This window comes from Leptonotus elevatus, chromosome 1 (assembly GCF_054856555.1).
Source record: "Leptonotus elevatus isolate MCC_2025b chromosome 1, RoL_Lele_1.0, whole genome shotgun sequence".
NCBI lineage: Eukaryota > Metazoa > Chordata > Actinopteri > Syngnathiformes > Syngnathidae > Leptonotus > Leptonotus elevatus.
This window is the reverse complement of record NC_141239.1, coordinates 17,301,359-17,329,018: the sequence shown is the minus strand read 5'-3', so window position 1 is coordinate 17,329,018 and position 27,660 is coordinate 17,301,359. Positions and strand designations below refer to the sequence as shown.

At 40.5% G+C, this 27,660-nt stretch overlaps 3 protein-coding genes and 1 long non-coding RNA gene across 5 annotated transcripts; 2 read left to right on the top strand and 2 right to left on the bottom strand.

Annotated features, from left to right (window-relative positions):
- Nucleotides 1-4,973: 4,973 nt before the first annotated feature.
- LOC147181109 (protein shisa-like-2A) lies at nt 4,974-7,112 on the top strand. Its single transcript, XM_086086582.1, has 4 exons — nt 4,974-5,179; nt 5,509-5,645; nt 5,726-5,958; nt 6,283-7,112. Exons 1-3 carry the CDS (start codon nt 5,001-5,003, stop codon nt 5,908-5,910), a joined length of 501 nt encoding a protein of 166 aa, XP_085942708.1. The 5' UTR covers nt 4,974-5,000; the 3' UTR covers nt 5,911-5,958; nt 6,283-7,112.
- A 1,381-nt stretch (nt 7,113-8,493) lies between these two features.
- LOC147181108 (uncharacterized) lies at nt 8,494-11,235 on the top strand. The gene is made up of 2 exons (XR_015095719.1): nt 8,494-8,686; nt 10,892-11,235. It is a non-coding gene; the product is annotated as an uncharacterized LOC147181108 (long non-coding RNA).
- LOC147181107 (uncharacterized) lies at nt 8,993-13,400 on the bottom strand. 2 transcript variants are annotated; one of them, XM_086081706.1, is made up of 3 exons: nt 13,303-13,400; nt 11,328-11,481; nt 8,993-11,165 (listed from the first exon to the last, which is right to left on the bottom strand). In XM_086081706.1, exons 2-3 carry the CDS (start codon nt 11,470-11,472, stop codon nt 10,771-10,773), a joined length of 540 nt encoding a protein of 179 aa, XP_085937832.1. In that variant the 5' UTR covers nt 11,473-11,481; nt 13,303-13,400; the 3' UTR covers nt 8,993-10,770. The 2 variants fall into 2 exon arrangements, with proteins under 2 accessions (XP_085937832.1, XP_085937842.1); XM_086081716.1 differs by lacking the exon at nt 13,303-13,400 and having other exon boundaries at nt 11,328-11,487.
- Nucleotides 13,401-14,593: 1,193 nt separating this feature from the next.
- tmem125b (transmembrane protein 125b) lies at nt 14,594-16,839 on the bottom strand. Its single transcript, XM_086083048.1, has one exon. The coding sequence runs from the start codon at nt 16,427-16,429 to the stop codon at nt 15,713-15,715; it is 717 nt and encodes a 238-aa protein (XP_085939174.1). The 5' UTR covers nt 16,430-16,839; the 3' UTR covers nt 14,594-15,712.
- Between the last annotated feature and the right edge of the window lie 10,821 nt (nt 16,840-27,660).

Below are 27,660 nucleotides of genomic sequence, written 5' to 3'. Positions count from 1 at the left end.
TGTTTTTGTGATCATATGAGTAATGCTGTTGCAGTGGTTGGAACGACAACACTCCATTACGGCTGAAAACATTGAAATGGAAAATAGAAGAGAAAACTTACTGTACCTTAGGACTAGTGATGGGTCAGAGTAATTGGCTTGATAATGTAATTTCTGCTGAGTCATGTCATTTATACCCCCCCCCCTCCACACACACACACACACACACACACACACACACACACACACACACACACACACACACACACACACACACACACACACACACACACACACACACACACACACACACACACACACACACACACACACACACACACACACACTCTCTCTCTAGATGGCTAAAAGGTTGTAGTAACAAAGTTGCTTGTATGTTGACAGACACGACTCCAAAGGAAAATTGCTAGTATTAAAAAATATCTGTGATGTGTGAAAAAAAGCATTTCGGGCCATGTTCAAACGGAAATTGGTATTTTTGAGCTCTTTTTTTCTTTTTCTTTTTTAAATATTCTTAACGCATGCTTTGACGATGGCTAAAAAGTCAAGCTTATGAAAATCGACTGGGAAACGTGCAAGTTAGGATTAATTTTCTTTTTACATGCATTGCCACTGATGGGAACGTTGCCACTACTAACATGGCCACCACGTAGGTATGTTGCTAACTAGAGCCAAATAGTTGATGTGCTGCCTAAAAGGCAACTTCTGCGTCGCATTCTTTTTTAGTATTTTTGGTGAAATATCAAACTTTCAGGCTAATGCAAGGCAGCTATGTTACAGTTAGCTGTGTCTTTTCCAGACACATCACAAATGATGACAGCTCAGCTTCAGAAAACAGGTGAGCCGTGATTGGTCGTTACCTGAGCCGTAAAAGGAGCAAAAGACGCCTTCTGAGATGGAGAAAAACGGGTAGATTTTTCTGCTTAATTCAGATTCCACAAATGAAGTATTAATCAGAATAATGCGTTTAGACTAGTGAGGATACATAAAAAATACTATTGTAAAGAAAATGTTGGCGTTAATTCCCCTTTATAGTATATATTTTTTTAAATCCCTCGTATTCGTCCATCTCAGATGGCGGCCATTTTACCCACTTGCTGTTGACTGCAAATGCGATCACAGTCTCAAACGCTACGTTCAGACCAACAGTGGGGGAGGCGTTTCCAGTGGCGCGATTGCATTGTAGTCAATGGACTTCGGGCGCGTTTGGGATGTTTCCGGCGAGCATTTCACTACTTCGCCCATTTCGTCACCGTTGGCTGAATTGAACATTTGGCGCTGTCGCGTCAGACGCTGAGGACGTTTAATGGCTGTAATGTATATGCCAAATCTGGAGGGGCGCTGAAGCGCAGCCACAGGGAGTTAGCGAAAAGCGTAGAAGAAGAATCAGCGAAGACGCTTTTTTTCCTAACTTTATTGCAATCTACAGAACAAACCTGGCTTTGCATGTATCAAAACAACATGAAAAAGACGAACACAGGAGAAGTGACAATGGCGGGTGATTCAAGTACAACGCCGCTTGTTGAACGTGGGAATAAAGAAGCAAAATATTTTGCTGCAAAAGCATAAGCAAGCTAAGGAGGCTGCGCAAAACGACTACCACGCGGCTATCCGCCATTGTTGTTGACAGACTGACGATTCGCGCGCAGTCACGCGAGAATTGCCGCAAACGTAATCAATCTGCGACAATGCGTCGTCATCGAGCTACGACCGTTATGCCATCGCTGGAGGAGTATCCTGCATGTGGTGTCCAGACGGACGCGTACGGGGCGTGTTTTGAAATCTTTCCACTCTGGAGCCCGGTTTCAAAAGTGATCGGTTTCAAGCTCCCAAACCGCGCCATCGCGTGGACGAATGGCCTGAACGGTAAGAAACTTGTGAGGATACATTGAAACTGGCTTTTGTGTGGACACTTGTGTTTAACAGTGTGATGTTTGTCTAAAAAATAAATGCGTGTGCGCAACGATCCACAAACGCACTTTCGACAACTCGCAAGCAAAAGTCATGGAAAATGCACATACACAATTGACATGTGAAAATCACACATTTATTTGTGTGAATATTTTCTAGACAAATCTCTCCCCATACACCAACGGCAGTGGGGCAGGAGAGAACAAACAAGGGGGGCAGTGGGCTCTTAAAGGGACATGCTCATTCATTCAAGAGCACCACAGCTGGGTCTAGTTGACACTGATGACAGACGAGCAGGCAAGTGCCAGCAGCTCTTAAAGGGACAACCCCACATATGAGCTCAACAGCAGGGTTGAAACTACACTGGTAAAAAAAAAGAAAAAAAAAAGAAGTTAATTTGGTTTTCACTTTAATAGCTAAGTTGTGTTTAATTGGTTTCTCTTGAATCAAGTTGAATCAAGTGATCTTCCAGTAAATCCTATGTTTTTTTATTTCATTTGGAACAAATATTAAGGAGGTTCATGACAGAACATCAAATGTATTGCATGAATGGATACCGTTGTTGGCAAGTGGAGCAGACAGTTCGATAAAGTGGTCGATAAAGAGTTAAGAGATGCCATTACAGATGCTGGCATGATATTATTGTACAAGTTATAAAGTTTCTGATCCAAACAGTCTTTTGAAACACTAGATTCTCCTCAAATTACATAGGTTGCATTTGGGTCAAATACAAAATGAGATTTCAGTGCCTCCTGGGAAAGCATTATCCAGTTGTTGGCATAACAAATACTGTAGATGTTTGGTACAACATAATGAAATGGCCACAGGATGAATGAGATCCACTGAAAGATCAGTAAGGGATAAATTGGATGGAAGGACAGCTGTGTGCTCTTCGCCTGCTCTATTAATAGCAAATTGTGGTCGTAAATTAATAGCAAACTGAAGTACGCTACGATTCAAGAGTATTGGAACAATTTATTATTGCTGTAGACTGAAAATATTCGGGTTTGACTCATAAGATAAATATGAGCTAATAAATGAACAATTCATCTGTTATTTCCACTCTTCCACTAGTTTAATGCTAACACACAAAGCAAAGCGCTAATGAATAGCATCGGACATCCCCGTGTTACAGCCCTTTAAGCAACAGAAATTTAAACATTAACGGTGCATCAATACATGTAGAGAGACAACATAACAATACTCACACGCTTATATTCTTTATCCTCTGCAAAAAAATAATACATGACATAGAAGGCAAGCAGAAGGAAAAAAAAAATGAAGTCAAGGAAGAGATTACGACAAACACATGCACAAAGCAAACATCACATTTAATTTCTGTCCATAACAGCGTAACAGGCTTTGGCATGATGGATGATATTACTCTAATTGCAATCCCAGATGTCACATCTGCATGTGCTGCTGCGTAATCTCTGCCTGGGCTCTGAAATGTGATGTTGTCTGCAGGCCACACACATGAGGCCACAAAGCATGCGTAACCCACGCACGTCTTTGAAGGTGGTCACAGAGGCAAAGATGCCCATTAACACTTTCTGTATGAAATGACACCTGTACTTTTGATCCACTGTAGTTGTCAGATAAATTGTAATATTGTAAAAATGTGGATTGTGCTCAACATGTGCATTTGTATGTCTCGATGGGCTTCAGAGGAACTTGTGTGAGTGTATGTGAGTAATGTTTATGAACAAGCGGTTGTTTGACACAACAACCCCCAACCACTGTCAAATAATCCCCTTTCTTCTGCCAATTTTTTTCCCTGTTTCTGGATTGGACTCAAGAGATAATCTGGGATTAGAGCGATCTGTTCGGCCTGGTGTTCTCCTCATTCATTTTGATGGCCAGACATGTTCAACACCCAAAGTTCATTCACTTTGAACTGTGAGGATATTCAATTGCATGCTAGAACACTTTCAGTTGTAATGTGCATCTGAACCATTAGCCGCAGCATGGAACGAAAACACATTTTGATCGTGTTCAGTTAAGAGATGTCCTTTTCTGCACTGCCACTGCTGTTCCTCCAACAATGCGCAGGGGAATTAGGGGATGCCTGTTCTTCATGAAGTCCACCACCATCTTCTTGGTCTTCATGTTGACAAAGATTTTTGCACCAGTCCACCAGATGTTCTACCTCATCTCTGTATACGGACTCACCGTTCTTCGTGATGCCTGGAGGACCATTGGTTTGCCAATTGGATTGACAGCAGCAACTCGCTAAGAAGGCGTTTAAGGAGGCATGTACTGTCGGTGGCAGCTGACATCAGCCAAATTTTGTTTATCCCAGTGTTTAACGTTAAGATAGCGCCAAATACACGTTTTTTATTTTTTATTTTTTTTTACCTCAAGTCAAGTCATCTTTATTTAAATCCAAGTTTTCAACAAACACGCACTAAAATGCCAAAATAACGACCAGGACATTTAGACAGCATTAGTAGACACCAGTTTATACTACATTTTATCAGCAAAAAGAAGAAGAAGTTGATTTAGTGTTGAGTACACCTTTAAAGTAACACAAATTAGCATTGGGTTTTCGTTGATTATGGCGGCATCTCTGGACAAAAGCGGTATTGTTTTCCCTTGAATTTCCCTTGAAAGAACCACATTTCCCATATACACTTTTACCATTTCCCTCCCTTCCTCCATTACCGCGATGCATTTCACAAGCATTCGTAAACAAGAAAGAACACAACTTTTGAGTGTTGCGTGGCTGGTCGGGTCAGTCTGGAAGGGCAAACTGTCAACCTGATGGCTATTTATTGCTAACCGAAAGCGCCACGAAAGCAACCACCATCATATCCACTAGTTTTTCAAAATAAAAGCTCACTGATACGGCAAGAGGAAGTATTCAAAAATAAAGCCACGACCGTTAAAGAGAGAGAGAGAGAGAGAGAGAAAGAGAGAGAGAGAGAGAAAGAGAGAGAGAGAGAGAGAGAGAGAGAGAGAGAGAGAGAGAGAGAGAGAGAGAGAGAGAGAGAGAGAGAGAGAGAGAGAGACCCTCTGTCATTGATCATAACCAACGAGCATTTCATCATGTACGCAGTCCACCTGTGGAACGCGCAAGTTGCAGTCTCAGCATGAGCGCTGACTGCAGCAGCTACCTCAGCACGGAGGAAGTGTTTGTGGCCGCCTTCTCCTGCCCCAAAACGGGAAATGTTGCTGCTCGTTTCTGTTGTGGATTTAATGACTTGAAGTACTGCTGTGACGATCCCAACAGCTTTTATCCATACGACTATGCTTACATGTGGTGGCTCAGGTAATTTGGAACGTATTTGCACGATTGCACTGATATCCTATAGCTAAAAACAAACAAACAAACAAACTGTCATGACTATAAATTCGAATCTCATCCCCACCTGTAGATTTATTACAGCCGATATTTTTTCTTAAAAAGTCATACATTCATAATATGTGATACAGAAAACTACCTTACATAATTGTAAGTTGTGACTTGTTGCCAATTTTCCCCTCAAACTGTTCTATGTAATAAAGTGTATTTTAAGTAATTAGGCCACAGTAACAGTGGACCAATGTACTGTACAGTGTATTTTCCTTTCTATCACACATCCTTTCCTCTCCTTTTAGTATATGGGCTCTTGTTGGCCTGTCTTTTGCAGCGGTGGTCCTTCTAGCGTTCCTCATAACAGTTTGTGTGCTTTGCTACCTCTTTATCACCACCAAACCAAGTCGCCGTGACAACAACATGCCCTTACAGGCACCAGGTTAGTGTGTGTCTATCATTCTCATTAGATTTTTTTTTTAAGCTATATATTTTTGATGCATATGTCTTTGTGCCTTTCAGTACGTGATCCCCAGGAGGGATCCAGCCTGACCGGAGCGGCGTGTGCCTCTGGTCCGCAGGGATTCAGAAAGCACTTCATGAGCAGGAAGTTGCATTCCGATAACCAGCCCCCAGACCCCGAGCGTCTGTTTCAGAGGTGTTTCACAGCGACTGCTGCAGGCGTTCGAGTGGAGAGTCCCTCATGAACACTTTTAGTGGGACGTTCTGACAAAAGGACAGAAGCAAGATGGAGGGTTTGTTTCTTTTTTTTTTTCTTTTCATTTTTTTCTTTTTCTTTTTTTTTAAAGAGCTCAGTATTGTTCATTCGGAAATGTCATCATCATTGCTCTTTTTTTTTTTTTTTTTTTTAAATATATATATATATATATATATACACATATATACATACATATATACATATATACATACACACATACATACATTTTTATTTTTTTTGTGTGTGTGGGTGAGTATGTGTGTGTGCGTGCGTGCGTGCGTGCGTGCGTGTGTTTGTTAGCTCACCAGAAAACCTATTAGAAAAAAAAAATCTCATACCGTTCACCTAAATCGAACACCAGGAGACCCGAGGGGACCGAAGAAAACCAAGGAAGGTGAAATCCAGCACCGACCAGACACCCCCCACCAGAACTCCTCCCCAGCCCAAGAAACATCCAGACCCCAACAAATCCAAAAAACATAAAATCAGGGAGGCCTCAAGAGACCAACGGAGAGACCGAGAAAAGGAAGGAAGGACAGACGAAGCCGCGTGAGATCCGAGACACCAGCCTCCACCGATTCAATAACCTGAGGAGGAAACAGATTGTGTCTGAGTTTCGGTAGATGCTGGTGTGGTGGATCTGGCATGCATGAAAATCTCCACCAAAGAGGGGAGCCGTCGACCCCCGCCGGAACAGAGCAAGCGCAACACCTCAGGGCCCCCCAGGCCGCGGCAGCGCCAAAGGACGACCCCCGGGCCCCACCAGGGCCACCGGCCGGAGAGCAAACCCAGGAGCAGGAGCGCCCCCCGCCCCAACACGGCCCGCGCCCCCGGCCCAACGCAGCAGGACGGGGCACTGCAGGCCCACCAGGCACCCCACCGGCCCCCAACCCCCGCCCCCCCTCCACAACCCCCCGCCCCCCATCCGCCCCCATGCCCCCAATCCCCCAGACACCCCCCACCCCCAGCACCCCCCACCCCGCAACCCCCACCACCGCCCCCCCCCTAACCCCCGCCGGAACAGAGCAAGCGCAACACCTCAGGGCCCCCCAGGCCGCGGCAGCGCCAAAGGACGACCCCCGGGCCCCACCAGGACAGTGAGTCTTATTTGGGATATTGCTGGAACATTTGTTGCAATTTCGTAGCCACATCTGTGACCGTTTCTTCAGGTACTTCAAGTGCATGAGGAGATTAGACTGTCCTCACCACAATAAAAGTTATTACATGTGTTCTCCAAATGCTTGTACGTCATTGTAGAATTGAAAATGTCAAATAAACTGCACAAAATACAGAAACCTTCACTTGCATAAGCTCTAGATGTCAACTTCTTTGCTATTAGTTTTGTTGACTTATGTAACTTATAATCATCTCAATATAGACATTACTGAAACCTTTTTAGTCATTGAATTAGATGACTCAGCATAAAATGACATCCAGCTAATTGACCTTGTGTAGACCTAAGCCTCACTTCAATTTTTCATGTATTTTGAATGTTTCCATATGTGATGGAGTGCGTTACACTAACAGTTTTTTTTTACAATTGCATAAACACTAATGAAATCATGTTGATATGTTTTGGGGAGAACAACCATTAGACTGAGAATCAATTAATACGTTTAGACCAGCAAGATTTATTTAATTGGAAAATGTGCTAAATGTGGGCTAATTGTGCTAACTGTAGGCTTTTTGTACATAACAATTTGTAAAGATGATCTGAGAAACTTGAGACATGAAATCAATGAGAAATGCCATTCTGTTGTGAACCATTGCATGTTGGTTTGGAGATGTGTCCGTGTTATATTAAGAATATCATTTCGTTCAAGAAATGAGCCTAAACTAAGAGAGAAAAACTGTTAAAAAAAAGAAGAAGCATGAAACAACCATCTTCAACAATCATTCATCATCAACAAGAATTATCTTTTTTTATGCATCAAGCCATCAAGGATTAAGTCATGTTCGGTGCTTCAAGCTCACATTTATTTTCTCATGCTATTGTGGGGAAGAAGAGCATGGAGTCCTGATGACATAATTCTCTTCACATGCAGCGCTCACTGGATTACTTTGTATCCTATAGAAAGGCAGCATGATGAAATAGAGATTTGTCTGCCTCTTTTCACTTCCTTGTGTGATTCCAAGGAAACGGTTCATAATTTAATGACTATTGATTGGCCTGGTTTTGTCACCATATAATGTCGCGCTCGCCTGCTATTTATAGATTTTTTTTACACACATTTTCCCACAATAATCACGCCACTCACACTTGATTTCTGCTTAGTGATGTTCACAGGTAGCAAGCTATGCTAGCTAAGCTAAGTTTCTAGCATTTTAACACAAATTAGTTTCCATTTACAACGACAAACACAATGCAGTATGAGTACTAGCGATACTATAGTACTGTCATGTTTTGGGTTCTGTTTTCCTTGGCGCCACATTAACTGGGCCCATCGTCCAATTGAAATACAGGACTGATGTCACGTGACGTCAAGACCCAATCAACAGACGCTCAGTTCTATTTCGTCCCTCCCGACCGCCAGGTGGCGGTGCTGAAAACAGCACACCGTTTTGGCGGATGGCAGCATACAACAGTAAACTGGATTGGTTTTCATCGGGAGCAAAATGACGACGCAACAACAAACCAACAATAGGAATGAAGTAGATTCGTTGATGATGTCACCGCTCAAGAGAGAGAGGCAGCGCTGCAGAAACGGAGAGGGCAAAACACTTCAGCTGTCTCGTTATGAAAGAAGCTTGTGACTCAAGTGAAGGTGAGATTTTGAGATTTTATGGCAGCACTGCTGGACAGCACACTTTTCAGTAATTTCAGCAAAACGTTTCCATGTGTTGAATTTAAAGCAGCAAAAAAAAAATCTGGCTAATTGGAAATAAAGTTAAGATAGAAACTGAGCTGAATGAACTACACTGGTGAGTAGCATTTTTATTTATTATTTTGGTAATAATTGAAATCACAATTATTTAAATGATTATTTTTTTTATACAAAACAAGAAATTGTTTAAACATTTCAAAATATGAAGCCAAATAAAATGATTTGAAACACTATAATTATGTAAATTCCTTTTGGAGCAAACAAGATTGATTAAATTAGTCATTTTAAAATAAAAAAGGCGCAAATATATACATTTAAACAACTAAAAATTTGTATTCATAATCTTTTATGTTTCTTTTCAGTTATGCCAATTTTGTAATTGAAAAGAGTGTAATAATTGAAATTGTAATTCGATTTCAATTAATTGCACAGCCCTATTTTGAACCATTCGAAGGTTTTATTCATAGCCTTAGCCATGTCCTGTGTAAGGCTACGAATGCTAGGCTACTTCATTTATATAGCGCTTTTCCACCAGATTGTGATCTTGAATTGAATTAGAATTTATTGTGTAGGCTTTGCTGCTAGTGGATGTAAAGTGCCCACTTTTGTGCCCCACTCAACTTTTCATGCCAGAGACGCCACTATGTACGGTCAAATGTCTTGGACCACATTTTTTGTGCTGATATAAACTATATTCTGCAACATGAATGTCACTCAGCAGAATTCAAGCCTATTCCATGACCAAAGCGATCACAGAACTGTAAAAAGGTGAGTTGGTCTGTCTCTTTGTTAGTTAGCAGGCTGTTTTTCTGATTCATGGAAAATTGAGTGGTGCCACAAGGATTTTTAGAGTCGAGAGTTCCATTGATACCGCGAGGTCACAAACGCACAAAGTGAAAATACATTTCTGTATTCAGACTCCATCCTCACATAAAATGTTGTCGCCCCCACCACTGATTCTTGGTTCACAGACCCGCTATTTTGCACATTTGATTGTAACTTTATTGTTCTGCCTCCTGTTATATTTGAGGTGTGTTTCCATTGCCGACCACTAGGTGGCAGCACACTATTTGGTTTGACATCAAATTTGAAAGAAGCAACAGGAAGTACCTCAGCTCAGCCTAGTTTTTGCTGAAGATTATTGAGTGTGAAATACGTTGTAATCCTGCTTTTAACGCCTACAGGAACAGACAGCTGTAGGTTAATTTTATGATTATTGATGAATTATGTGTGATGATAAGTTTTTTAGCTATAAACACGTGCCTCGAGTGTATTTAAATCGGGTTTTTCTTTATCACGGATTTGTTGATGTTGATTATTTCTTTCTCTTTCTCTCATTTACAAAGTTTAGAGTTTATTTTATTTTATTTAACTGATCTCATTCACTGCCATTGACGGCTATAGACGTCAAAAATTTATTTGAACTATTTCTATTAGTTTAAATTTGTTTCCACTTTTGTTAACAAGAATATGAAAACCTAGAGAAAAAAATTACTGTACATTTAGAACAGATATAAAAATGTGTGATTAATCGTGAGTTAACTATTAAAGTCATGCAGTTAATTACAATCAAAAATAAATCGCCTGACAAAAAAAAGAAAACAAAAGGAAAGATTATAAAAAAATTAGGGTTTTTTATCGTAATTAATCGCATGACTTCACTAGTTAACTCATGATTAATCACAAATTTTATATCTGTTCTAAATGTACAATTTAAAAAATTCTAGGTTTTCATACTCTTGTTAACAAAAGTGAAAAAAAAGTTAAACTTATCGAAATTGTTCAAATGAATTTTTGACATCGATAACCGTCAATGGCAGTGAATGAGTTAATCGGGCTAATTGACTTTTGGACAGTTCTGCACTTCCTTAGGTGTTGAGTGACATACTGTCCATAGAAATACACAGGTTCAGACACACAGTCATATTTATCTAAACATTGTTCATGATGGGTGCGTCTGCATCCGTCAAGTGATAAAAGTTAGCAAAAAACAACAACAACACATTACTCTCATCTACTGTATCTCATCCAATTGTGAACTGCAGATCATCATCATCACTATCCTCTAGTTCATACTCCTCCTCATCTCTTTCCCTCTCCGCCCGTTCCTTCTCACTGGTTTGGATGTAATTATCTTCAATGAAGCCGTCGTCGTCATCCTCCAGTGTGCCGACGGTCCCTCTCATCGCACCTACTCGACCTGACACACTGCTTGGGAAGGACGCATCCTCTTGACCGTACTGGCTGATCCCGTCAGCCTCTTGCAGCAAGGAGTGTCTGTAGCTGGCCAGAAAGCGATGCAAGAGGCGGAACTTGACCGACATCACAATGACGAGCGAGACAGCGATGGCCGTGCCCAGTCCAGCGGCCAGATAGGACCATTGCGTCGACCTTTGGGTGTTGTCGTCATTGGTGAGGGCTGAAAAGACGGTGGGAGAAAAAATGCATAATATAAAACAATAAATGTGTGTTGGTTGGATTGCAGTGCACCAGCGTTGCAAACAGGATTCTTGTAAATCAAATGGCAGAGCTCAAAGTTCTATAACACATCTTGTAAAATGTGTGTTAACTATTGACTTACCTCGAGTGTCATTGGCGTTACTGTTGGCAAGATCACCGTCCTCCATCAGAAGATGTCTTTGCGACAGATTCTCAGGTTGGTATACGGTTGCACAATGTGCTGTTCTCATCAGGAACACAATGATGCTGCAGAGCCAATTGAACATTTTTCCAGCCTGCGAGGAAACCGAATCAGACAAAACACTTTTGTTCCCCCACTGAGGATAATAGAAATGCCTTCCGTCTTTCATATCTGCTTTTCCATTGTAGGAAATGCTGTCCAGTGAAACATCAAAACGAATTTGATAGCCATGAATTGGCAATCGTTCAGAATTGTTTTTCAATATTAAGTTCAATATCAATATCATGGTCAATTTGACATTTTAATGTCATACGTTTCATGTTTTAACAAGTTATTATGTGATTAAGTACGACTTCTTCTTCTTTGTTGGTGTTTAATCAAAGTGGAAGTCAACCCCCCAAAAATTATTTACAATACAATGTGCCCCCGCTATTCTAAACACGGCATTCTCATTAATATTGAGTTTATGGAATGAGTTAAGCAACTAAATCCACCCATTCTTATCGATCTCATGGGGCGGCCATTTTGTCACGTGCTGTGAACTGTAAATGACATCATTGTTTTTCAGGGCTCAGGTCGCGACCAATCACAGCTCACCTGTTTTCTGAGTTTAGTCACGTGACCTTTCACATGCTGAGCTGTGATTGGTCCTGACCTGTGATGTCATTTTCAGCTGACAGCTGGCATTATGGCCACCCCAGAGATGAATAAAAGCGGGTGGGCTTTACTGCTTTAATCATATTCAATGCACTATTAATCAGAGTACTATGTTTAGACTATTGGTGCTGCTGCATAGAAAATATTATTGTCAAGAAACATTTGGGGTTGACTTCCCTTTAACGGCAGTCGGCATCGGTTGCAATGCATTACCGCCATCTTTCGTTTCCTTCTGTTCTCTCGAATACATTTTCGATCTACACTTGATAAATTCTTGACAAAAGTCCAATCTTATTTAAACAAATATTAAGGTACCTTTGTTATATTATTTAAGTATTCCACTTCCCTTTATCCCACGGTCTAATATCGCTGGCGTCAATTCTCAATATGGCAAATTTTATATTTTTTTCAAAAATCTGCGCTTTTCGTCAGTCCACATGTGTGGGTGTCCTTTTTTTTTTACAAATTATTGACCAATCTGAAGTGTTGAAATGTTTTTTCTTCTTCTCTTTGATGATGCAATGTTGATGGTTGAGCAAACATGCCAAATTTGGGGTCTCCTGAAAAAAATGACGATTTTGGAGGCACAATAGGTTTTGGCTCTTCACCATTTCTTTATTATTATTATTTTTAATTCCTGAACAAAATAAAAAGCAGCCATTTCTTCTGGTTCAGGTCACTGTTATTAGAGCCATCTTCTTTTTAAATCTTCTATCTTTCTTTTCTTTTTTTTTTACAATATTATAGAAGAGTAGCGTTGTTGCAAGTAACTTTGATTTATGAGATACAAAAAGTACCCCAGCAGTGACTTGAAGTAAAAAAAAAAATTCTAAATACAAAACTATACAGGAATTAGGAAGAAAGAGGCTCAATCTTATTTCCCTAATACAAACTGCCGTTTTAAACTGACTGATCACGTTTTAACGTTAAAACGTGAATATTATCATGTTAATATGATATTGATTTTTTTTTCTTTTCGTTGTATCAAACCCTAACCAGAAATGCATCCGTTATCAAATCAGGTCGCGTTGTTGAAAATCAGGACTAATGATTGAATGATTGATTGACAGCCCCCCCCCCCCTTTCTTACTTACTTCTGCTGTCTGTGTTTCATTTGAAGCAATAAACAGTTAATGGCAACATAGGTAAAAGATTTCTGCAGATAAATGCTAACATCTGACTGACCCAAATCAACCAAGTCACATAATACTAACTTGTCCTAACCACAAACAAACAAGAACAACAAGCGACAACTTACCAAGTGGAAACTCTTTAGTGTGCCGTATATTTAAAGTTCCTGGTTTCAGTTTTTGAGGGCCTTGTTGTTCTTCCTCTCCTGTTTTGCCTTCTTGAAGAACAACTTAGTGGGCAAAGGTTGCAGGATATGCCCTAACGTCAACCTTTCCGAGCCGTGCCCATAAGGCAGAAGTGTTAATGAATAACGTTATTTGGTTTTGCTATTTGTTAACACCCCTTTGCTTTTCCACCATGTCAAGCTAAAACAAAATTGAACCCAGGCGTGACCGTGTGTATTATAAATAATCCAATGAGGAATGAATACATCTGTGCCTTGAGACTAGATGGTGGAAGTGTCCATTCATATTAGCAAAATGTGGCGCTGCATCAACTTCATATTGATTGGCTGAAATTTGGCTCTCAGTGCATCTCCTCTGAATTAGTGCTGTAGAAAGAGAGCAAAGCACATTGACATGACTACAATAATGTCTTCTTTTTTTCAGTGCAGTATTCATTGTGCCTTTCGGTTTCAATTCATGTGATTTCATTAAATGGCAAAGCGTGTCTTAGGAATTCTGACACATGACAAATGAACGCTTTGGAGATACTATAATTAGATGTGGCATATCTTTTTGAACAATACCGTCCCTGCCATACAACTATCAAAGACAACGTTTTATGCGTCCCCACTAGTCTTAACATGCCATTCTGATTAATATTTAGCTTGTGGAATATGAATTAAACAGAAAAATTCCCCGGTCGACCATTTTGCCACTTGCTGTTGACTGAAAATGGCATCACAGTGCCTAAGGGGGCAGCTCATGACCAATCATGGCTCACCTGGATTTGGACGTGTGAACAAGCTGAGCCCTGAGGCCCTGTGATGTCACCTTCAGCTGACAAGAGGCAAAATGGCTGCCTCCTGAGATGAATAAAAAGGGGTGGATTTTGTTATTATTGTAAAGAATATTTCTGACTTAGCATACTAATGATATAAAAAAAAAAATAGCATTACATTAAAAAAGTATATACACACACATAATGCTCATGCTAAACACAAACATAATTTGTCTTTGTGTTAAATAGGACAATGATTAGAAAAGTTGTAAATCCTTTAAGAAAGGTTTGCTACGCATTTTTATTTGCACTTATAAAAAAATGGAAAGAGTATGAACATTACATCACAATTATCATAACCAAAATGTTATCCTCATATTACTGAAATTAAAATATGTACTGTATATATAAAATCAGCAACTCTCTGTACAGGTACCTTTTGAAATTAGAACAGCAATGTACAGGTATGAAGGAGAACATGAAAATGAAAGTGATATATTAGTGGTGATGTAATGACAAGTACTGTAAAATCCCGTGAATAACACAAACAAACATTTATTTGCTTTAATAATGATCCCAAATCAGGGGGTTACTAGACAGGAGGCTTAATGAGAAACTGAATTTTTTCACAATGTTTTGACGTTTACCAGTACCTAAGCAGTATACCTAGGTAAAATTTAATAAATAAATAGAATCACTGATTTAATAGCGGAATTCATGCACAACATAACTGAATATGCTTCACATACTGCCATTAAAAGTACAACATTTAAAAGCAGTTACGAACAGAGTTAAAAAGATTTAAAGGCAAAGTCAAGAAATAAAAAATAGCCTACTAAAATTATTAGAACAGTGTAAAGTGCAAGAACAATATTTTCGAACACATGATTTTTCAAAAATACTTTGAAAGACCTTGAACATAGGTATGGGAAAAGAGCACATTTTAAAACCTGGAATGAAAAGCTTTTGCACTTTTTTGCTATGTTTTGAATCTTTATTCATTCATAATATTCACTCTGATATTGATAATAAAGGATACTAACAAATCGGGGGACCATATTATGCAACAACAAAAGAAAAAAAAGTAGCATTTACTTGAAATATTTAATTTTTATTTATTTAATTTTAATATATTATAATAAATTATATTTACTTGAAGTACATTTTACAAGTAGAGTTTTTAGTAAATTTGACGAGTTTATTAAAAAAAAAAGGATACGTAAGGGTTGACAAACTAAACAAACCTACAACGTTCAGGTGGGGAGTGTCAGGCGGAATCCTTACAACAACAAAAAAGTTTCGTTTTAGACACGCAAGTAATGCAGTATAGTGGCAAAAAGTGGCTCAGGTGGTAGAGCGGCTGTCTCCCAAGCTGAAAGTCATGAGTTTAAAAAAATGAAATAAACTGGTAAAATGTACTCAAAACCCTCCTTGTAAAATTTACTTTGAATTTCTGAGTGAAAAAACTTTACTAGGTTTTTCAAGTAAATATTACTGATTTCAGGGTGTGTATTAAACATGATTAGTCACTGGATTTCACGGTACTTCCTGTTTCAATTCCAAGGATCAACCAAACAGTACATAGTTGCTTTGACTCAGATCAGACTGCTTCTGCTGGAGGCAGGCTCTCTCCTGGCCTGGTACATCTGTCCTCCTGAGACACAGAAGACACGGGCAGACCCATCTCCAAGCCTCCGCGTGCTAATAGCTCTTCTCCTCCTGGAGTACTCTCTTCTTTTCTCAAGGTAGCCCAGCAGACTGTACGCCACTAAAGCCAGAGTCATGCCAAGTCCTGCGGCTATCAGCACCAGACCGGACACCAGCATGTCCCTGCTGCCATCACCTCCGTTGCTGATCGTGGTCGCACATAGTAAAACGGTCCCACACAGCATCACTGCCAAACCTACAACCAGGATGAGCGCCGGGTCAGCCCGTCCGCCGCTCTTCAGCTGGTCGATTCGGCGACGGCTGTGCACGCAGTTCATGTCCTGAATGGCGGAGCTGAGAAGCTGCTTGAGCAGAAGTGCCAGGGAGAGGAGGCACAGGGTGGTGCCCACCCCGAGACGCCACTCACCGGACATGCCGGAGCTGGTGGCGGAGAGGAAGCCGACGCCACCCAGGCCCAAAACTAATATGAGAGCGATCGAAGCGCAGTAACACACGAGGGACTGGCGTGGCTCTCGGAACCACCACAGCTCAGTCTGGTCTTCCAGGGAACGCTGTTGGAGCAGGTCCAGGTAGAGGCTTGGTGGTTGATGAAAAGTGCGGCGAGACTCGTAGGAGACCTCCATTTCAGGCATGATGCCGGACATAACTCAGGGGCACGGAGGTCTTGTAGTTGAAGGAATCGAAAAGAGTTGAATATCTCGGGCATCCCATCCTGAAACGCTGTCCACAGGTTTGTTTGGTCCTGCTTGTAAATGACTAAAAACTGTCAATAGCTTTAGTAATATCCTCCCGCTTGTCACTTGATTAAACCCAAAACCAGGCGCTTGGTAAATTTTTGAGTTCTTTCAGCAAAGACCCTCGGTCATCATCGACACCAGAAGCTGATGAGCCACCCTCTCATCATGCTCTCGATCCCAGTGCCAGGCAGACAACGTCCGGGCAAAATGACAGGTCACAAATGTAGCGTTAGATCATAGTTTGAAGATTTGTTACACAATGACCCCCACACAAGAGCACGACGTTGACTGATGAGCACAATGACTGTGCTGCCCAAGGTGGCTTGTGGTGTGTGTGAGGCCTGAATGAGGTCAGCGTGTCACAATAATGGCGTTTCTGTGATCCAAAAGATGACGTCACGCTCACATAGCTGGACTGCATGGATTGGATCAAGTGAACACTAGTTTTCATCAGGACGGTGGTCACATAACATAAATACTCTTGTGAAGTAAAAATAAGAAAGAAAGAAAGAAAGTAAATGTAAAGTAAAAAGAATCCTTTCATTTCATTCATTTCACAGCGCGCATGAATCAAGACCCATGTGAATGTTAAGCGTCAGTGGGCGACGTCAGAATGCTGATGCGTTCAAGTGCACCATGGAAAATTGCCAAGTTCCCACAGTCCTAGACTCACAACCGAAGCATGGAGGTTTTTGATCTTTTTAGTGTGCTTTTTTTTTCTTTTAACACAACCAAATCATTTAAGAACATTCTAGCTAGGCTTGAGCCTACCTAAAATAAGCCTAACGACAGCATTGGCCGAGGGACTGGATCTGGCCCGCCACATTTTATTCGGTCCACAACAGCAAATAAAGTCTACTTCATGTTTCTTGCTAAATGGATTTATTCCTTTCATTTTGGCAGAAAATCTGTATCGGATTGGCAAATCTTTCATTTGAACCGTTATTACAAGCACTTTTTCACTAAATCACTTATAGAGGAAGTCAAGAAAAAAACATATTTGTAATACACAATAATTGGATTAATATTGCTTTTGTGGAATATGAATTAAGAAGCTAAAATTCACCCGTTTTAATCCATCTCAGGTATGAATTTATATATGAATGGACTAACAATGCCGCTTTTTCGTCAGCAGAAGAAGTGGAGCCACCGGCGGCAATCTTACGTTATCACTCGCTTAACCCGTCTAACTTGAAAACATTGATTTTCCCTGTAGCATTTTCACGTTTATTTTCTGTCTCTACGGTGAAAATTCCATTGCGTATGGTGTATGGTTTTACAAGTTTGGGAGAAAGGCTACATGCCTTGTCATTGGAAAGAATGTTATTTTAAATGTTCTATTATGAATTATATCTCAATAAGATTCAGCTGTATCACATTGCTAGAACTATCAACAATGAAATGAAAGCGAAGCCCATCGGCACAAAATTTGCTGTGAAATCTAAACCTAAACTGTGTCAGGCACGATTCACTATACAGAGGTAATACACTCTGAATCGCCAATGTTACATTAACACTAAGAGTAGGGATGGGAATCGAAAACCGGTTCTTGTTGAGAACCGGCTCCCAGCGTTTCAATTCTTTGGCATTGTTTTTTGCTAATGATTCCCTTATCGGTTCCGTGTGGGACGATGACGTCACCACGCGCGCGAGTCGTGGGACATTTTCGTGTGCCCCAAGCAAGAAACATGGCGCCACGCTCGAAAGTTTGTTGACATCTTCCAAGAAAAGCTAACAACAGGCCAACTTGCATTGTTTGCAAATTGGATATTTTGTCTAAGGGAGGAAACACTAACACTATGCAAACGCATTTGCACACGCGATGACTGTCTGTCGTGTTTGTGAGCGTTCCGGAGTCCCGGTGGGATCAACACAGCAGCAACAGCCGCCAGCAATGCAAGCGTTCTCTCCTATTGAAATGTGTCTTCTGCCTAGATTTAGTCATAACTGTTTTAATTTCCTAATTTCCTCAGTAGAGCTTTGTTCTGCGGATATATCCTTGTGAGTGTTATCGCTATTTCTGCCAGGTGTAGTCATGACTGAATAACTTCCTCTATTCCTCAAATGAGCTTTGTTCTGTGTTTGAATAGTGTCCTTGAGTATTATCGCATGTCCGGTTAACTTTGTGAACTGTTTACTGGAAACTTTGTGGTACCGCCCTTCAAGATAGTATAAGAATGTTGTAAGTCCTCTGTAACTGCACACTTGTGAGAAGCTACAGCCATTGCCTGTAACTCATCTCTGCCCGGAATATTCTGTAGAAATAAAAGCTCTGAAGGAACCGTTCATCGATCTCCAGCCTGTATTTAGATAACCAACATTCTCACTACCCGAAAGAAAACGAACACGCGGAGGAAAAAGCTTATCCTTCCAACACTATCAACACCCCAGGTACTGCTAGTAACTATATCAGCGCCATTTTGCCTTTATATGAAACGTGCCGTTAGTACAGGTAACTGTTAATGTTAAAGCCCGTATCTCACTAAACGGCGCTGGCTTGCGAGGGTAAACAATGCGGCCAGCGAGTGTTTTTTTTTTCTTCAACCGGGTTCATTCGAGGTTGCAAAACGTGCAAAGATGTACAGAACGAATCATGACTACATGCAACACTCTCTACTTCCACACGACCACACTGTCTCTGCTCACGGGAGTCACACACCAGTCTACTGGCTGTGTCTGTTTTGACCGACACAGGGAGGAGGAGTTTTTGAGTGCTCAGAGTTTATCTTAGTGTTGAAATGTTACTGGAGTTGGACATTATTGTCACAAAATAATCTAGGTTATATTTTGTAAATTTCTACAGAAGATGATTTAAAAAAAATTGTAAATGTGCTTATTTTTCAAATCTTTTTTCTTTCTTTTCTGGGGACCCCATGTAGTCCTCAAACGTGGACCTTAAATCTTCACTGTTGGGTTTGTCAGGCCATGTTACTTTTAAACATGTCTCTTGTTTACAGATACAACTAAGACATATTTTTTTATGTTAATCTATGTTTATTCATCTTTTTCCCAAAAAATAATTGATAAGAGAATCAATAAAGAATCGATAAGAGAATCAATAAAGAATCGAATCGTTAAGTCTAATTTAAAACGGAATCGGAAAAATCTTATCAATTCCCATCCCTAACTAAGAGTGTTAAATCTAACACTAGAAAAGTGTTTATGTGTGTCACAGGCTAAAACGGATTGTGCCAACACAGGCACTCTGAGGCCCTAACCAATAAGGTTTCCAGCCAGCAGGTTGACTCCCGTGGGGCTCAACAGCCCAGCCGGACAACTCTCTCTCTCTCTCTCTCTCTCTCTCTCTCTCTCTCTCTCTCTCTCTCTCTCTCTCTCTCTCTCTCTCTCTCTCTCTCTCTCTCTCTCTCTCTCTCTCTCTTCATCTCTTCTTCAAAAAACGGGCTTGGCCGAATCTCCAATCCAAAGAAAGGTCTGCGCTTCTCGGGCCAACACTAAGACCATCTGTAATTACAACTTTGCAAACATTAACCAGATTGGTGCATCCAATTAGGTTAAACAACTAGTTTAAATGTGGGTCCTATGTTGGTTTGATTAGGAAATCCATCACCTCGGTTAAAACCGTTTCTCCTTTCTTGTTTTTGTTTTCTTTGATTATTTTATCATTTGAGTTCTTGTTTTATTTCCTATCACAGTAGTTAGAGTTTTGCTTCTTTTAAGTTCCAAGTAGATTTTCCCAAATAGATTAGAAAATAAACGTGCACAAAATCAAAACCTGATTCTGTACTGTGTGTGTGTGTGTGTGTGTGTGTGTGTTTGATCAATTTATAGGAATCTCTAAGCTGAACAAAGAACTCACTAAATTGTAAAAAGGGTACAGCCTTCATTTTAATGAATGATTCAACGAGGTTCTCATCTGTTGTCCTGATAAAACTCCGCAGTTTTGCTCCACAGGTTCCACTCAAAATTAATTTAAATATTGAGTCTCCTTTAATTAACGAGTCAATTGATTATGAAAGCTGAGAAATACGAGTTCCACTCCCCCTCGGTCCAGTTCCTAGGCTTTGTGGTTGAACATGGGCAGCTTCGGGCAGATCCCGCGACGATTCGTACAGTGTTGGGATGGCCACAACCTTCCACACCCAAACAATTACGATTTTTTTTTCAATTTTTTTCAATTTCATTTTGGGGGTTTGCTAACAAAGTTTGCTATCTTTTATCGTTGCTTCATCAGGAAATTTAGTGAAAGGGGGAGACCACTTACTAAGTTAACGTCTACGAAGTTCTAGTTTCGTTGGACTAAGGAGGCAGAGGAGGCGTTTGTGGAACTTAAGGGATTGTTTACATGCCCGCCGGTGTTACGCCATCCTGATCCTCTTCTTCCATTTGTTGTTGAGGTTGAGGCATCCTATTCAGGAATGGGGGCTTTGCTGTCTCAACGCTCCCCAGTCGACTAGGTGCTCCAGCCCTGCGCCTTCTACTCAAGACAACTCAGCCCGGCCGAAGTCAACTACAACGTAGAGGACAGGGAACTACTGGCCATCATATCGGCGCTACAGGAATGGAGGCATTGGTTGGAGGGAGCAAGAGAACTATTCACGGTCTATACAGACCATCGTAATCTGGAATACCTTGGAGCTGCTAAGAGAATGACTCCTCGTCAGGCCAGATGGGCTTTGCTGTTCACCCACTACGATTTCACCATTTCCTTTCGGCATGGTACGAAGAACAAGAAGCTGGATGCCTTGTTTCACCTGGCCCGGGGGGAGTTCGGACCGAACCCATCCTGTCGGCCACATTGTGGGCGCTCTCCAAGGTGACTGATGCATTGCAGGGCGTGCAAACTCCCACTGATTTCCCCGCTGGACGACTCTTTGTGCCTGTGGCCCTGAAATCCTGAAGTGGGGGCATGATTCCAAGGTGGCTTGCCACCCTGGGGTTTCTCGGACCCAGGACTCCATTGTTCAGCGTTTCTGGTGGCCTGAATTGCGCAGGGACGTGGTGGGCTATGTTGGTGCATGTGCCGCCTGCGCCTGCGGGAAAGCATCACACCAACCCCCAGCGGGACTGCTTCACCCCTTAACTGTGCTGTCCAGACCCTGGTCCCGCTGTGCTCTCAGCCTGGTGTTTTGTATCCACTTTCAGTTCCTGGTTGAGTAAGGGGGCTCAAAGTTTACGTAAGTTGTGTTACGTCGCTTTATGTTTCTCAGCTTTGTGCTGTTCCGTTTTGTAGTCATTGTTTAGTCACATTAGAGCGGTTTGTAGCCTTTGGGTGTGTAACGAATATTGCCCGTCACCCTCAATATTTTTTATTTGCCTTTTTAAACACTTTCCCCTGGGGAATGCACATGCAAGCCTCAACCCTGTGCGGTCTCAAACCAACCAGAGACAGTTCAAAAAGGAAAAACTCTTCCAGCAGGGACTGGATTTCGTTTTTACAACCCACAGGAGACACATACCTCAGCGCCTACCGAGAACTGAAAGCCTGTTTAGCAAGCTAACTAGCGATAAGGCTGCTTATCAGTCCCCAGACCATGTTTTATGGTCTGGTTTATCCACAGAAATCAGCCGAGAGCCGACCCACCTACCTTCCACTCTCTGAATCACGCAGCGCCCTGCAGAGGCGGTTCCACGACGGCTGTTAGGCACGAGCCGCTGCGCACCAGCGACCCGTTTCTGCTCCAGCCGTGCGCCCGAGACGCCTTGCAGCGCCCAAACCAACTGACTTTGGCCTCTCAACCGTGGAAGCACATCACCACCAACCAGGACTTGTCCCAGCCAAGGACCTGCCACGGCCTCTACGCCACCAACCGGAGACCTGCAGCGGCCTCTGAGTCGTGCGCCCATCACCATCAGCCAGAGACTCCAGTGCAGCATTCCAGCTGCGCATGCGCCGACCACCCAGATTGCCTCCAACTGTGTTTTCTTCAACTGAGGATCGACGCTCGCCGAGTCTCTCTCTCTCTCTCCCGTGCACCTGAACCAGTCCGTAAGCGCGCCTTCATTGCAATCTGACCATATACAATTGGTGCAGCGCTTTAATTCAAATATAAAAGGATTGACAGGTCAAAACGCTTCCATCTCTATTCCCCATCTACCTGTTTCATCTACCTTTTTTTTTTAATCTTAGTTCGTTAGGTTGCATGTTTTCTTTTTATCTTTGATTTACATTTTTATTCCGTTTTATTAATAGGTTAGGCTGTGACTGATATATGTGTGTGTTTACGAAATAAATTTGTTGTCTAGAAATTCAATTTCTGCCAAATCATTTTTGTTTTCTGAGTGGATTAGTAATTCTCATATTGAAGCAAAGAACTCCATGATTAATTTAAGTAGCAACTTCAGAATATGAATACTTGATGATAGGATTTTTATCGTTTATTTTGCTCCTATAAACAAGCAAAGTCAATGCGGTGCCCCCAGAGGTTGCTGATTAATTTACAACTCCCCTCAGTACCGTCTAAATTTCTCATTCGCTATTACGGCAACCCAAATAATCGCTACAGGTGTATTTTGGTTGTTTCATTTTTCCCTTGCCTGTTGCAAGCTCCTTTTGTGCTGTTTTCTCCTGGCCTAGTCCAGCGCTTTTTGTTGTATTGTTATGGATTCCAAATTAAACATTGTTACACTTCCTTTTGTGGTCTGCATTTTAGTGTACCTGGACATAATAGTATTTAGAGAACGTGAATTTGTGCTACATCAAATCACCCACAGCTGTTTGCTATTCACAGACATAACTGCAGACAGAGAACATTGTGGTAAATGGGCTGCATCTCTGCAAGTTATTTTCTTACTTTAAAAAAAAAAGACAAAACTAGTTTGATGGAAATTGTATGATGAATAGCAAGTTATGTGGTACCGTACCAAAAAAATCAGAATATGAATTATTCACATGTACTATAAACCCAATACATGCCTGGCTAAATAATGCCTTCTCATTTAATTCCCAGCTGTAACCCTTTAAAAAAAATCAAGATGTGTAATCTTCTTACAGTAACTATCACTGCCATCATACAGTATTATCTTATTATAAATAATGACCAGAGAATTAAACAGCATTTTTTTTCATTCGGATAATTACATTAATCATAGCAAATCCATCCCCTGGGGTGAAATGCTATCATGCCCTTAAGACTTACAAAAATAGGTGATTCGGTGAGGACCATATTTTATTTTGCAGATCAATTTTCAATGATTCCACGATGTGGGGAAAAAAATCTCATCATCTTATTACATGGAATGGGGACAGGTAGGCCTACAGTGAACATTGATTATTGACTGGTACTATATCATTTAAATAATTATTCATCGTTAATTATTAAGTCATGCGAAGAAAACACAAAGAAGCATGTAAAAAAAAAACATTTTTTTTTGACTGAACATAGTATGCTTGTGAAGAGTCAGCCAGGTAAATTTAAGGTAAATTAAAAACGCCCTGGTAAGGGTAGAGTTCAGAAAAGAAAGGTCAGGCTGCCCAAGCTATTTGGATTTAATGAAATGTTAATGACATACAGCATGTACAAGACAATAGCATATTATATTCTATACCTTGAACTCAACAGGCTTTCAATTCCATTTGAATACAGCTTGTGTTAAAATAATTAAACAACATGTTGTCAACATCAATTTGTATGATAATCGCTGGCCAATAGAAAATGAGTGAGCCTCTCAAATTCTGCTGCAATACAGAGACTGACTGTACAGTATAATTCCATAACATGGACCAAAGATTGGAGTACAAAGTTCTCCAGTAAAAAAGGTACAGTCGGTCTCATTTAAGTTCAACAATTCAATACGCATTACAGGTTACCAGAGAATTGTTTCAATTATCTACTGTAAAATTTGGTGGCATGGTGATTCAAGATTGTTGAATAAAGACACAATGTAGAGTAATATGTGTCCATATCCACAGCTTTATTATCATCACATCATACAACACGCCAAAGGGTAAAATCACACGGTTTTTGGTTGTGCGTTGAGGCTTTTAGCTTGTGGTAGTAAAATGTGGCAGAGTGTAATTTGTAATTACAACCAGCAGAGGAAAGCAGAGGAGCGCGCAGGACTCTAGATTTGGTCATTCAGCACAGTACTGATACTACATCATTGCAACAGGGTCAACTACCAGCAAGAGATGATGAATGCCTTTTTTTAAAATGTATGTTTATTTATTCACAGTGCATAGTGGTGAAGATCAAGTTTTGCAGCACCTTTAAAAAAAATCACTTCAATGCCCCAAATTGAATAAATAAATAAATCCATGAATGACAGTGGCCTTTAAAAAATGCAGCATTGAAGTGGTCCTCATCACATCCCGTCCACGCCCTCCAGGAGAGGGAGAATAACTATTTTCCAAGAACTGCTCAACGAGTTTTTTCAATTTTATATTTAAAATGAGAATGGGAGGCTTTAGCTTTCTGATGGTGGTTGCTCACAGTCCTATATTAGACTTCAAACTGATTTTTACAAAGTCTTTATAAAGGCTACTTGACCCACGACAGCCGTCATTACTGCAGTAATTCAATGCAGTAAATGTTCTTCCACTTCTCCACCTGATACAATTTTCAACTGAATTTTCTCACTGCTAATCAGGGATCACTGCCTGGCACTAATAATACTTGGCGCACATAATTTTGACATCCATTAAATGGATCAATTTATACAATCTTCTTGTAATTATTATTATTATTATAGCGAGCATTGACGAAAAAGGACCGGTGAACATTTGCAGTTGAGGATACAGACTTCTTCTCAAATTCGAACCCATGGGAATATGTTGCTTCAATGAGCGTAGGCGTTCTTGCAGCGTTAGGAAGCACGACTAGTCCAAGCAGTCACGCTCAGGTTGTCCACACCTGCTGAGCCACCCGAATTCAATTTCAGAGCACAGCAGACCCGTGCGAGCAGATAAGAGAGGATCACAAGGTCAAGCAATTTTGTATCCCCGTGATGCTTTTGTGCTGAGGTTTGGGGAGAATTTGTAAAAGCACGATTAAAGTTCCTGGAGGACTGCTGGGTGATATGATGGATTTGCACAACGGGAGGAAAAAAAAAGAAAAGAAAGAAAAAGGTTTGCTTTTCTCGTCTGACTATTCAGCTCATGGCTCCTGTGCGATACCTCATCCTGTTCAACAACTCTTTTATTAATACATACCCTCAGCAATAATGTGATGTTTCTCATTTATATGCAAATGATGTGAAGGTGAAGCAGAGGGAATATGATTTTGAACAGGAAAAGGACCCTTGTTCATTTTTCATTAACTAAACTACAAATGATTGCTCTTTCTTTGCACAATTAGGTAATACTTGAGTGCAGATGTAAGTGCACGCCACAGTATTTACAAGGTCAGGGGCTTCCAGCGTGAGCCAAAAAGGACGTCTTTCGAATGTAGGCCACAGCATAATCACTTATTTTAATGGAGATGAGCTCAACGACAACTAATCCCCATGGCAACCTCAACATATATGGGGACATGCGTGCATTTCACATTACAGTCAAGTCGTTTTTTCCTCTCCAACTACATTGTAGCCTCTATTTCATACAGAACCCAAAATGTTTAAGTTGGGTCAAATATGAATCGTTTTGTTACGAGTCAATGTTTTGCTCCAATTTTCTGATCATCATTGTCTCTCTATCTAGGAACTAGGTATGTTGGATAGCATTTTATAGTACAAGTACTCAATGCCAATGCCAATTAATACCGATAACACTAGTACTTTTGAAACATAACCCCCCCCCCCAAAAAAAATCAATGACAGATAATTTATAAAGACCTATCTATCCCCAAATGACATTTCCCCTTAAAATTGCATGAAAATAATGGCAATTTTCTATTCTTCTAATTTCAAATGTCTAGTTCCAACAGTTGTGCTTGAAAGTTTGCATGCCCTTGGGGTATATCATAGTTGAATCAACCATTCACACACAGCCCTTCCATATGAGCAACTTTGTACAGATTTTTCCCATGTTTATTTATTATTTGCACATAGAAAACAAAACAACATAACATAATCAGAAATCCATCCATCCATCCATTTTCTGTACCGCTTGTCCTCACAAGGGTCGCGGGGATAATCAGAAATATTGGATGAAATTGAATAAAGTGCAGGTGAGATAAAAAAAAATTGATTTCACCTCATTATACATCTTCATGTTCAATTAATATACATATTCATATTCAGTATACAAAAAAATAAAATACAAAATAAAAATAGCCTTAGTACATTGAGGACATAGAAGAAAAAAAACATTGTAGGAATATAAAAATAAATATATATAATATCTGTGGTTGAGAATAAGATTTAGTGACTTTGACTTTTCAAATATGTTTTAAGCTTGGTTTTAAAATTATTTAGTGAGGTTGACTGAGCTGATATTTGGATATATTTGTAAATAAAAATAAATTAATTATTTATTGACCCTAATAATAATAATAATAATAATGTATTAGATTTATATAGCGCTTTTCTGGACACTCAAAGACACTTGACAATGGATACATTATTTATGCACTAACACATTCCCACTCTGGTAGCGGTAAGCTACTTAAGTAGCCACAGCTGCCCTGGGGCAAGCTGACGGAAGCGTGGTTGACAGTGTGCGCCTACGGCCCCTCCGACCACCACCAAACATTCGCACCTTTCAGACACCAGTGTGAGTGGCACATATGAGGCATGTGTGTTGCTCAAGGCAAAGTGTCTTGCTCAAGGACACAACGACACATAGAGCTGGGATCCAACAGCCAACATTCCGATTACTGGACGACCGTCTCTACGCCCTGAGCAAGGTTATTAAAGTTTTGGAATTTTTCATTTGAGTTAGTTTTTATTTTGTTTTGAGTTTTGGTTTTTAAATTTTGTTAGTTTTTATTAGTTTTAGTTATTTCATAAATGCTTAGTTTTAGTTTAGTTTAAGTTAGTTTCAACATTAGTTTTAGTTTAAAAAAAAGTGTATCACTTGTACGCAATATTTAAAAAAACACCATGGGAGCAACGTCATCTGAAGGTGCTTTTCTATTGGCTGCTGCTAGATGACGTCACTTTTGTATTCCGGTTAATATCAAAATAATCTACTTAAAATCACATTTAAAATCATCCCTAAAGGCTAATGCATTAAATTAATTACCAAAAGACTAAAACGAAGGACATTTGTGCTATAATTATAGTTAGTTTTAGTTAGTTTT